Source organism: Notamacropus eugenii, chromosome 1 (genome assembly GCF_028372415.1).
Source record: "Notamacropus eugenii isolate mMacEug1 chromosome 1, mMacEug1.pri_v2, whole genome shotgun sequence".
NCBI lineage: Eukaryota > Metazoa > Chordata > Mammalia > Diprotodontia > Macropodidae > Notamacropus > Notamacropus eugenii.
This window is the reverse complement of record NC_092872.1, coordinates 708,442,532-708,455,373: the sequence shown is the minus strand read 5'-3', so window position 1 is coordinate 708,455,373 and position 12,842 is coordinate 708,442,532. Positions and strand designations below refer to the sequence as shown.

The following is a 12,842-nucleotide window of genomic DNA, read 5'->3' as shown; positions in this document are numbered from 1 at the left end:
TGCATGTAAGAAGTGGCTCAAAAGTCAACCTGAGGGACACACATGATAGGCAAAGGCAGTATGGAGTAAGGGGAAAGGGTAATGGATGGCAAGTTGGAGGATGGCACTGATTTCCATGAAATACAATGTGTCCCCAAAGTCTTAGTGCGATTTTAAGCTTTGGTAAGTTCAGAAATATAAATGCTACACACTTACAAAAAACAACATTTAAAAGATTAGTTACTAAAAATGTTGAAATATTAATATATTTCTAATTAAAATTCAATATCATCACTGTCTTGGGCTATATATTGTCCTAGTAGATTTTCCAAATTTTTGAAAACTTTCATTATTTCCTGCTCAGTGACAAAGGACTGCATTTGTTATGCAAGGTTATTATGCATTGGTCATCCAAAGAATGAGTTCTGATGCAGACACAACAATTCTGATGTGACCCCCACAAAAAAAAAAAAAAAAAGATCTGGTGACTAGGGTGGGCAACCAAGAGGACTCCTCTACCAATCTATCAGTCTGAGAAAATGTCACACAGAAATTATTACACAGGCAACACGTAATGACAGTGCCTCGTTTTGTTGGGATTAAAAATTTTTTATTCAAAATTCACAAAACTAAAAGTAAAACAACTTTTAATAATTAAAATTTCAAGTGATCTTTTTTTTTGGGTCAGTTTATAGCACTTGTACTTCTGAAGTTATTAAAGTTTGAAAGTACCCTTTTGGGACGATCCAGAGAAAGACTTCCAACACACTGAGGAGATCCTTTGTGAAAGATTTCTAGAACATTGCCAAGGATTGCACAAGAGGAGTTGGCTTTGCTGTTCTGTGAACTGCACTGGTGAAGAAAATGACCTCCCTAGTGAGATTAGGCATCCATCCATTACAGGACCCAATACTGGGGCTGTTTCTGGTTGGTAAAGAATAACATTTACTTACAATGTTATTTCCCCTCACAAGACAGAAGAGATAGCAGAGACTTTTAAAAAATAAAAAAAAAAACAATTTAAATTTCATTTCAAATTTGAGTACAGAATAAAAGGCGTGCACTAGAAATATCCTTCAGTGTTAGAAATGACAGAAAAGGTGCTGCAGTGAAAAATACTGACAGGCAACCACCACAAATCTGGGTGCCAGGTTCTTAAGATCTTCCTCATTCCTTTCAATGATATATCCTAACAGAAGGAGGACAGAGGTCAAGGTAATCTGAAATAATGGACCAACTAAAATTTACTTATATTGTTCTAGTTTTCTGTCCACATAAGGAGGCTTTGGGAAATTCATGACATCAAACAAAATTTAAAAGCCCCATTTTTTATTTTTATTTTTTACTGTCCAAACTTTCTCCCTCCTTCTCTCTTCTCTTCCTAAAATGGTAGGCAATTTGATATGTTAGATATGTAAAAAGCCCCATTTAGAAGATTCTGGACCAATTTTGACAAACTCATAGATCACAGGTCCAATTCCCCCATTTATTTATTAATTTATTTACTTTTAGTTTTTAACATTCACTTCCATAAAATTTTGAGGGCTAAATTTTCTTCCTCTCCAATTCCCCCATTTAACAGATGAAGTGACTGTTGGAAAAGAAAAGTTGCATGACCTGTCTAAGACAATAGAGATAGTGGCTAAAGTAGGATTTGAACTCAAGTCCTCTGACTTTACAACCAACAATCTCTCTATTGTACTGTCTCTACAATAATTCCCTGACTCTTATTCTATGCTAGGGATAGATATTTTCAACTCTGAGGCTGATACAAATCACCAGACTAACCACAGATATTCTTTTTTTTTCTTTTAAGAAAGGAATTTCTATGACTACCTTTTGTTTTTACATCAACTTAATTTCCCAATCCATCCTTTCTTCTCTCCCATGCAGAGCAACACCCCAATAATACAGAAAAAATAAAAGAAAAGCAAGTAAAAACCAGCGAAACAACACATCAACTAGCAATACTGTGCTCCCCCTCCACGGCGCCCAGGCTCTGTGAAAGCAGGGAGGGCGGTACACTCCTGTCGCCATCTCAGGGGACCAAGCCTGGTCATTATAACCACATAGCACTCAGTGTTGATCTGTACTGTGGCTGCAGTCATTGTGACAGCATTTTCTGGTACTCTTGCTTCACTCTGGGCCAGGTCCTATCTTCTCCAAGGCTCCCTGTGGTACTTGTATCTACCATAGAGCCTTGTAACATTCCATTCCATTCATGTACCATGACTTATCCATCTCCCAACTGATGGGCATGTATTTTTTTTTTGCTAACATATATGTGTATATATATAATATTTATACATATATAACATGTATATATGTATATATATATATATATATATATACACACATACATAAAAGCAAATTTGCTACTATAAAAATACATCTGTTTTCTAACCTTGCCATTATCTAATTCATCCTCCATCCATGGGAATGAGAAGCTGTTCCAAAGGTCTTTCTTTCCAGCTCTTGTTGGGCTGCAGACCAAACGTGGGAATATGGGTAAATAGAAAAGCTGCTGATGTCAGCAAAAAACTTTAGCAAGCAGAATAGGTATTATGCTCAACAAGATGCTGAACATAAAATTTCCCAACAATCTCTATGTGTGAGTAATTGAGAGTTGACTATACAGCACACCGGGCACCTCAGTAGAGAGTGCTGGCGTGTGTGAGGAAGCCTAATCAAGACGTTAGGAAGTTTGCATCCTTCCTCCCCTGATCTGTCTCTAGATTTCCGAGGAATGGCTCCTTCAAACTCCCTGTAATTCTTTTACTAGTCCCACCACCTCTTTTTCGAGACAACAGAACAACAAAGGTGCTTGGCAGACATACGACAAACAACAAGAAACAGTGAAACCCTGTATTATCATGTAGTGCTTTCTGAAGGAGAGACCAGCGATTAGGAAAATACCTTCACCATCAAAGTGGCACTTTTGTTTCATCTGCTCCCCAGGGCAAAACAGAAGAGCCAAGAGCAAATCCCAGACTGAAAGGTTTGTGGTTATCTCTGTTTCTCATTAAAATGCCCTGATTATAAACATGCCTACGATTACAAGATTTAACACACCTGCCCTCAAGGATGCACCAGCAAGGGGGTCCATAATTCATCCCTTCCCATTTCCTTTTCTTGATTAAGTAAGAACAGCTTATAACTTTAGCTATCGTTTCAATAGGGAACAGATGGGAAGCCAGTTGGAAAAGAGGGCAGGGGACTTCCACTAACCTGACTTTGGCAGAGTGACTAATGTCATTTACAACACATAGAATAAAAACGTCATTAAGGAAGTCATTAAGTTCATTCTTTCTCTGTCTCTCTCCTTCTGCCCTCTAAGGTCCGTGCACTCACTGCCTGGTGTACCTGATATAGATCTATCTACTAATGGATCCAAACATAAGAGTCTTCCTTAGTTTTCACCTGCTGAGCAAATTCTCAACCAAGTGTCCACTGTATCCCCTGGGGATGGTCGGCAACATGTTAGTTAATTATTTGGATTAGCAAGCTCTGATATGCTCCTTTCTGTGGACTTGGGTAACTACTGGGTTAAGGAGCCCTTCATTCCCCCAAGGGAAGATTCTCTCTCTTCTAAGTATTTTTGTCACTAGGCATGAGAGGCTAACAGACTTCTCTGCCCCTTGCACACAGGGAAACTCTGAAACTCACACAAGAGAGAAAGGGCTAGAAGAGAAATTCCACTGACTATTGGGAGCCCCCTTACCCCCTCCAGCCATGGAGGGCAGTGAAACACCTGCAGACAGGAGATGCTGAGGAAAGGCAGGTGTGGAGGGAAAGACTACTTGAGAGTTCATGAGGGAATAGCAATGAGACAGAGGGATCAGGAACCTGATGCAGGCACACTCTGGCTTAATGAAGACCATGGGCTGACTGGTTCAAAATGTCAGACATGAGAGCACTGCATGCAAGGCTCAGTGGCAATGACACACATCTTTGTGTTCCTGGGTCTGCAGTTTCCTTATTTCATAAAAGAATCTAGGGGGTGGAGCCAAGATGGTGGAGGAGAAAGATGCATATACTCTAGCTCTTCCCCCACAGCCCATAAAATACCTGTAAAGAAAGACTCTCAACAAATTCTAGAGCAACAGAAGCCACAGAATGACGGAATAGAGGAGATTTCCAGCCAAGGGTGACCTAGAAAATGGACAGGAAAAGTCTATTGCACTGGACACAGAGCAGAGCCAGGAGGAGGACCACAGAATGCCTTGGGCGTGGAATCTCTGGCAGCAGCAGCCACAGTTCACAGATCCCTCAACCCACAGGCACCAAAGGCAGCTTCAAAGGTCAGTGAAAGGGTTTTTTCACCTCCCTGATGAGGGAGCAGGGTCCTTGCCTAGCCCTGGCTCCAGGCAGCGGCAGCAGCAGCAGCAGCAGCAGCAGCAGCAGCAGCTGCGCGGCTATGGTGGCTGGGCAGGCAGCAGTCAGCATCCATTGTTGGATAAAGACCCTGGGGGAATTGAGCAGCTGATCTGAATCTCAGCTTCAAGCTGGCCAGGGAGTAAACTCCTCTCCCTTGATTGTGCCACCTTGGAGGAACTGAGATCTTACAGGTCCCCACAGTATACCCTACTCTTGACAAAGGACCCAAAAGTCAAGTAACTGGTGGGGAAAATGCCCAAAAAAGGGAAAAAAAAATAAGTTCTTGGTGAACAGGTATTCTCTCCCATACTTTCGGATGACGAAGAACAATGTTTACCATCAGGGGAAGACATAAAAATCAAGGCTTCGGCATCCAAAACCTCCAAAATAAATATGCAGTCATCCCAGGCCATGGAAGAGCTCAAAAAGGATTTTGAAAATCAAGTAAGAGAGGTGGAGGAAAAATTGGGAAGAGAAATGAGAGTGATGCAAGAAAATCATGAAAAGCAAGTCAACAGCCTGCTAAAGGAGACCCAAAAAAATGCTGAAGAAAATAACACCTTTAAAAATAAGTTAACTCAATTGGCAAATGAGGTCCAAAAAGCCAATGAGGAGAAGAATACTTTAAAAAACAGAATTAACTAAATGGAAAAGGAGGTTCAAAAGCACACTGAAGAAAATTGTTCTTTAAAAATTAGAATGGAACAGATGGAAGCTAATGACTTTATGAAAAACCAAGAAATTACAAAACAAAACCAAAAGAATGAAAAAATGGAAGACAATGTGAAATATCTCACTGGAAAAACAACTGACCTGGAAAATAGATTCAGGAGAGACAATTAAAAAGTTATGGGACTGCCTGAAAGCCATGATCAAAAAAAGAGCCCAGACATCATCTTTCATGAAATTATCAAGGAAAACTGCCCTGAGATTCTAGAACCAGAGGGCAAAATAAATATTGAAAGAATCCACCGATCACCTCCTGAAAGAGATCCAAAAAAAAGAAACTCCTAGGAATATTGTAGCCAAATTCCAGAGTTCCCAGGTCAAGGAGAAAATATTGCAAGCAGTAAGAAAGCAACAATTTGTGGAAATACAATCAGGGTAACACAAGATCTAGCAGCTTCTACATTAAGGGATCAAAGGGTTTGGAATATGATATTCCAGAAGTCAAAGGAACTAGGATTAAAACCAAGAATCACCTATCCCACAAACTGAGTATAATATTTCAGGGGAAAAAATGGTCATTTAATGAAATAGAGGACTTTCAAACATTCTTGATGAAAAGATCAGAGCTGGATAGAAAATCTGACTTTCAAATACAAGAATGAAGAGAAGTATGAAAAGGTAAACAGGAAAGAGAAATCATAAGGGACTTTTTAAAGTTGAACTGTTTACATTCCTACATGGAAAGATAATATTTATAACTCTTGAGACTTTTCTCAGTACTAGGGTAGTTGGAGGGATTATATACATATAGACAGGGGGCACAGGGTGAGTTGAATAGGAAGGGATGATATCTAAAAAAATAAAATTAAGGGTGAGAGAGGAATATATTGGGAGGAGAAAGGGAAAAATAGAATGGGGCAAATTATCTCTTACATAAAAGAGGCAAGAAAAAGCTTTTTCAATGAAAGGAAAGAGAGGGGAGGTGAAAGGGAAAAAGTGAACCTTACTCTCATTACATTTGGCTTAAGAAGGGAGTAACATGCTTACTCAATTTGCTATGAAACTCTATCTTACACTACAGGAAAGTAGGGGAGAAAGGTTGATAAGCGGGGGTGGGGGGATGATAGAAGGGAGGGCAAATGAGAGGAGGGCACAATTAGAAGTAAATACTTTTGAGGAGGGATAGGGTCAAAAGAGAGAATAGAATAAATGATGGGCAGGATAGGATGGAGGGAAATATAGTTAGTCTTCCACAACATGACTATTGTAGAAGTCTTTTGCATAACTACACATGTATAACATATATTGAATTGCTTGCCTTCTCAGTGGGGATGGGTGGGGAGGAAGGAAGGGAAAGAAGCTGGAACTCAAAGTTTTAAAAATGAAATGTTAAAAGTTGTTTTTACATGCAACTAGGAAATAAGATATACAGGCAATAGGGTACAGAAATTTATCTTGTAGTCCAAGAAAATAGAGGTGATGAGGATAAGAGAGGAGATAGGGATAAAAGAAGGGAGGGATGTAATAGAAGGGAGGGCAGATTGGGGGAAGTGGTAATCAAAATGCACGTTGTCTTGGGGTGGAGGGAGGGGAGAGATAGGGAGAAAATTTGGAACTCAAAATCTTGTGGAAATGAATGTTGAAAACTAAAAATAAATAAACAAATTAGAATTAAAAAAAAAAAGAATCTAACAACTGTCTTGCTGAGTCAGATCCATGGGGAATCTAGTCCCGTAATCTGTGTGTCTAACAGATGTGAATGCCTTGTGGGGCACAACAGTGATTCTCCATGATGTCAGACCTCCAAGGGAAGAGATGCACATCTCAGCATTTTTCATTTCCCCACAAGCTATTGAATTCACACATGAATTTATCTCAAACTCTTCTTGAACTTATTTTCATTCTTCACAGCACCTAACACAATGCCTTCCATATGGCAAGGTGACCAAATAAATATCTGTTGAATGAATGTATAGAGCCCTACACATGTTCAAATCCTACCTGGGACTTTTATTAGCCATAGGATCCTGGATAACTCACCAAACTCCTCTCTTCTATATTTTCCTCCTTTGCAAAATGAGAGGAGGGGACTTTGTGGCTTCTAAGACCTCTTCTAGGATCCTATGAATGTGACTACCTGGAAGCCTATAGATAACAACTGGACATAAGCCTTCCCCAGAATTTGTAAGGAAGGAGAGGGATACAAGGACACGAGCTTCTTTCTACACACAAGGATCATGTAGGAGACTAGGAGTCACAGAGCTAGAGTCTGCCTCTGCCCTTTGTTCCTGGTCACCACTGTCCTTGATGCTGATTTCCTGTTCCAATCACCAGGTACTTTCCCCATCCTATGGCTAGGAAACTCACACCTCCTGCTTCCTTGATCCCTGGAGGTCAGAGGAAAAGAACAAAAACAAAATTCCCCTTCTACACTTCAAATTTTCACCCTTCCTAGTTCACATGTGTAGCATCCCTTGCTGAGTGCCTTCCACTGCTAGCAAACTCCTCTTCATCTTGATCGGCTCCTTCTCATACTCTTTTCAGCTTTTGGCCCTCAGGGAACCTTGGCTTTTTCTAGAAGACACCTGATTGCTGGCCATCCTCTGCAGTTCCAGCTGTTTCTTCTAGAAGACACTGAATGAGCAAGAGGACTGAGCCCACTCCCCAATCCCTATCACTCCTTCCAGATGCTCCCATGACAGCAGCCTGTTTGCGGTCATCTATCAGCTTCCATATCACTCTCCCTCTTTACTCAAGGAGTCAATTACTGTCTCACAGTATTCAGTATTCTCCTCCACTCAAACCTTGGTCCTCACTGTTGGGTGAATGTGGCAGTTACAGTGAAACAGCCTCATCTCCTTACTTATCAACTCCATTATTCTACCTCAGATTTCACCCTAACCTAAATTGGTCCACCTCTGTGATCCTGAACCCTGGAACTCCCCTCCTTGATCATAACATCCTCTGCCTTGCTCTTCTTAAACCTACACTTGACCCTCAGGGCAACTCTGTCCTCCTACAGTAATTTTATTACACTCCTGCTCTGGCCTCCCTTTCTTTTCTTCACTATCTCAAGCCTACTTACTGCTAACCAGTTCAGCAGTGCACTGTCCTCTCCCATTTTGAATCCCTTTGCCGCCTTGTCCTAATGCCACTCACTACTCTCCAGAAGTTGCAGTTGGAAGTCCAGAACTGTGATTGCTTGGTCCACAACAAATTCATGCTATCTAATGTCAGTTGGGTCCTCACTGCTACAAGGAAACCTTTTATCTTGCGCCAGGTAAAAGTAGCAGCTTTCTCCAATTGATCCCTACTCTCTCAAAGCAGATGATCTTATATTCTACTTTACTCAAAGAATGGAGGACCCCTGCCATGTCCTTCCTTCACTTGTCTCTTCTCATGCCTCAGTCTCTGAGCCCTGGAAGGAGCTGAGTGGCCTTTCTCTTTTCCAAGGCTAACTTCTTACTTGGGCCCATGCCCTCCTATCTGCCTTCCAGAGGCTACTTCCATCTATCATTCTCTTTTACACTCATTTTCACTCTCTTCCCTGGCCAATGACTACTTTCCTATTGCCTATTAAAATGACTAAGTTTTCCCTGTCCTTAAAAGAAAACAACCCTTCACTTGGTCCTGGAACTCACTGTCTTAATTCTCTCTTCCCTTTTACTGTCAAACTTTTTTTCTTTTTGGCTAGGCAATCGAGGCTAAGTGACTTGCCCAGTGTCACACAGCTAATAAGTGTCAAATGTCTGAGGCTAGATTTGAACTCAGGTCCTTCTGACTCCAGGGCCAGTCCGTTGTGCTACCCTACTGTCAAACTCTCATATAAAAGAGTAGTCTATATTTGCTGCCTTCATTTCCTCATCCCCCCATCATTTCTCAGTCCCTTATAATCTGGCTTCTGACCTCATCACTATGATGAAATGGATCTCAAAAACTACGAATGAACTCTGAATCGCTAAATCCTATGGTTCTTTCTTGTCTTCTCTGTGGCCCTGGACAGTATTCACCATCTCTTCCTTTTGGATTTGAATGATATCATGAGAAAGAGGGCTGCATCTAGAATCAGAGGGTTTAGGTGCAAACCTTGTCCTCACCACTGATTACTGGGGTGACGTGGGGCAAATCCCTTTCTTTCTCCGGGCATCAGTTTTCTCGTCTATAGAGTGACGATGTTGCACAAGATGACATCTAAGATCCCCTCTGGTTCTAAACCTGTGGTCCCCTGATCCTTGGTCACAATGACCCTCTTCTCTCCTGATTCCCCTTATCCCATGGTATCTTTGCTGGCTCCTCATCTATAAGCATCAGTCCCTTCTCCCCACTACATTTTCTCTTGGTAATCTCCTTTGTCCCCCCAATTGAATTATCATCTCTTTGCAATCTATTCCCAAAGGGATGGAGCCAACCTTAATCTTCTCTCTCCTGTACTCCTGTCCACACATCCCTAAGTGCCTGCTGGCCATTTCCAACTGGATGTACCACTAGTGCATCTCAAACTCAACATGTCCACAAGAGAATTCATCATAGTTTCCTATAAATTTTCCCTTCCTGAAAACTTCCCAGTTCAGCGGTGAGCATCACCAACCTCCCAGTCATCCAGGTTAGTAACTTCCAAGTCATTCCTGACTCATCCCCTTCCCTCAACCCCCACATACAAGTGAGAGCTGCCAAGTCCTGTGGATTTCGCTTCTGTGGTGTGCCTCCCCTCAGTGACCATGCTTTATTCTCAGTTTCCGCCATAATGTAGGCCTCACATGGAGCCTCTTAATTGGTCTCCCTTCTTCCAGTCTCTTCCCTTTCCAACAATCCTCCATGTAGCTGGCCAAATAATATTCCTGAGGCACAGATCTAGTCATGTGTATCACCTGTTCAAAAGCCTTCAGTGGTTTTTCTTACCTTCAAAATAATATACTAACTTCTTAGCCTCATATTGGAAGCCTTATTTCACATTATTTCCCTTTATACACTCTCCATTTCAGCCAAAGGGATCTATTATGTTTTTGAAAAATTTTTTAAAAAAATTAATGGCATTTATTTTCTTTCCCTGGGGAAAAAAATTAAAACAAAGCCTTTGGAACAAATATATATTTGTTGCAAAAAAGCAAAACAAATTCCCACACTTGTCCAAAAGCATGTATGTCATTTTGTACACTGAGTTCGTCAACTCTCTGTCAGGAAATGCTCAGTATTCTTTTTTATCAGTCCTCTGGAATCCTGATTGGTCATTGTTTTGATCCGAGTTCTGAAGTCTTTCAGAGTTGTTCATTTCTATAATGTTGCTTTTGTATAAACTGTTCTCCTGGCTCTGTTCACTTCACCCTGTATCAGTTCATAGAAGTCTTCTCAGGTTTCTCTGAAAGCCTTCCTTTCATCATTTCTTATGGCACAACAGTATTCCATTACATTCATCTGCCACAATACTTTTAGCCAACCCCCAAATGATGGACACTATTCAGTTTCCAGTTTCTGGTCATGATAAAAAGAGAGAAATATTTTTGTGTAGATGGGTTCTTTTCCTAAAAATCTCTTTGGGATAAAGATCTAGCTAGTAGTACTATTGCTGGGTCAAAGCATATGCACAATTTAGTTGCTTTTTTGGGACTAATTCCAAAAATGTTTTCCAGGATGGATGGAGCAATTCACACTTTACCAATAGTGCATGAATATGCCTACTTTCCAGTAACCCCTTCAACATATAACATTTTCCTTTTTTTGTCAATTTCTTCAAAGTAAGGCTATGACATTGGAACTTTAGAGGGGATAATTACCTGCTTCCTAATTTCAACGTCTCAGACCTGTTTCTGTGAATTAGCACATACTTTCCCCTATGAAGGTAGGGGATAGAGTGCTAGGTTTGGACGCAGGAGGACCAGAGTTTGAATCCTGCCTCAGATGCTAGCTGTGTGACCTTGGATATGTCACTTAACTTTTCTTGGCTTTAGTTTCTTCATCTGTAAAATGAGTTTCTCACAGGTTTATGGTGAGAAACAAATGAGATAATAGAGGTAAAGTGCTTTGCAAACCTTAAATACTACATGAATATTAACTATTATTACTATTAACTACTATTCTTATTATTAACTTCTTAGGGCCTCAGCTTGCTCCCTCTAAAGTGAGGGTGCTGAATGTGATATTTCTGAAATTCCTTTCAGAGGGATATAATTCTCTCGTCTCTCTCCCTACTTTGTCAGAGATCTAGGGAAGAATCCCTCAAGGGCAAACTGTTCATTTAAAACAACACAACAAAATCCCAACTACCACACCCTAGTCTGAATGGGTATCAGCAGCCTCTCAAAAGGAAATCTTTTTAGTGAGTTTTTCAGTGATTCAGCACCAGCCACTGAGTCAGGGCGAGGAGTCACTAAAGTTCATGCTAAAGATGATGAGGCTTGTTCCAGCTAACTCACCCCGTGAATATTACTCTTGGAAACCTAGAACTTGTGGCATCTGAGTACAAGCCCCTTCACTGGCATTCCTGGCAGCCGGGTTCTGTTGGGCACGTGTGTCATAGAGAGGGAAGAGAGGCATTCACTGAGGATAAAATAACATGACCATCGTTGTACAAAACCCCTCTGGACCGACTCGTGTATGAAAGGGCATCTGCACAAACCAAACCAAAACTGCACAAACCAAACCACAAACAAACAAACCTGCCCCACTGATGGCCAGATGGGTGTTGGGGTGCACTTACTTCAGTGGCTTTCTGGCTGAGCCCACGGAGCAGAAGCACCACCACATGGATGGCAGCTCTTCGAACCTGGGCCTCAGGGTCTGTCTTCGCCACAGCAATCAAGCAAGATGTCACCTAAGAAGATAGGAAAGGTGAGGTCAGGGAATATCAATCGATAAATGACTTGACAGCTAGCCTTTCAGTGAACCTTACTTTAAATTCAACAGCAGTGGTCTGGTTTAAAGTGGGCAATAATATCTATCATTCTCAAGACTCAACTCCCATTCTGAATTTTCAATGTTATCTCAATTTCCCTCTCTCAATGGAGGGAAACCAGCTCCCTGTCTCCTGATTTTGAAGGGAAAAAATGATGTCAGTTTTTCAGAGGCAAGTAGGGTAATACATAGAGAGAACATAATGACTTGTTAAAGGGAAAAAACTGAGGCAACATTGAAATATTTCCCCTAGAAATGAGAAGATCTGTCACTTGTCAAAATAGGGCAAAAACAGAGCAAGCAGACTGACAGCTGTGGAAACTTGGTTGATTGGGCTTCAATGTTCAGAGGCCAGACATGATTCTGCACATGCACTGGGACACAGGAAGCCTCAAACAGCTCGTTAGCATGTCCGGACTACCCAGCCCTCTCTGATCCAATGCTAGCCCCAGCCTCCCAGCATGACTCACTGAGGGCAGGTTTCTTACACCTTATTTGGCTGTAAAGCAGAGGAGCAACAAGACTGCTTGGGAAGCACGTTCCTGAATCCAGGACTTTGGAAATATCTAATAATTAGTGAGTGTCAAAACAAGCAGCTTTTCCCCTGACCTCCCATCCAGTCCTCCCTCCCCCTTGGGAATCCTCAGGGCATTCTAGACCCTAGAATGACACACTAGAGAATTAAAATTCTTAATGCCTTCAGTGAGAAATTCTATTTTAAAAGATCCAACCCTGCAAAAGAGAAAATTCAGGTGTAAAGACCTAAATTACAACCAATGTAACAACTTTCACCCAAGTCACAATTGCATGATGGTTCTGCTACATGTTATTTGCTTTAAAAAAAAAAAGTTGTGTAAAATATCTATCTGTATATATGACATAAGATTTAGATCTTGAAGGGAACATGAGGAGTGCATGAGTCCAGTCCG

At 41.2% G+C, this 12,842-nt stretch overlaps 1 protein-coding gene across 2 annotated transcripts in view; it reads right to left on the bottom strand.

The window, feature by feature from the left end:
* The window catches only part of TANGO6 (transport and golgi organization 6 homolog), a 219,491-nt gene that overhangs the window by 25,173 nt on the left and 181,476 nt on the right, over positions 1 to 12,842 (bottom strand). For both annotated transcript variants that reach the window (XM_072636417.1, XM_072636420.1), the window contains one exon: positions 11,720 to 11,833. In XM_072636417.1, the coding sequence (XP_072492518.1) occupies positions 11,720 to 11,833 (114 nt within the window). The remainder of the gene's footprint in view (positions 1 to 11,719; positions 11,834 to 12,842) is intronic.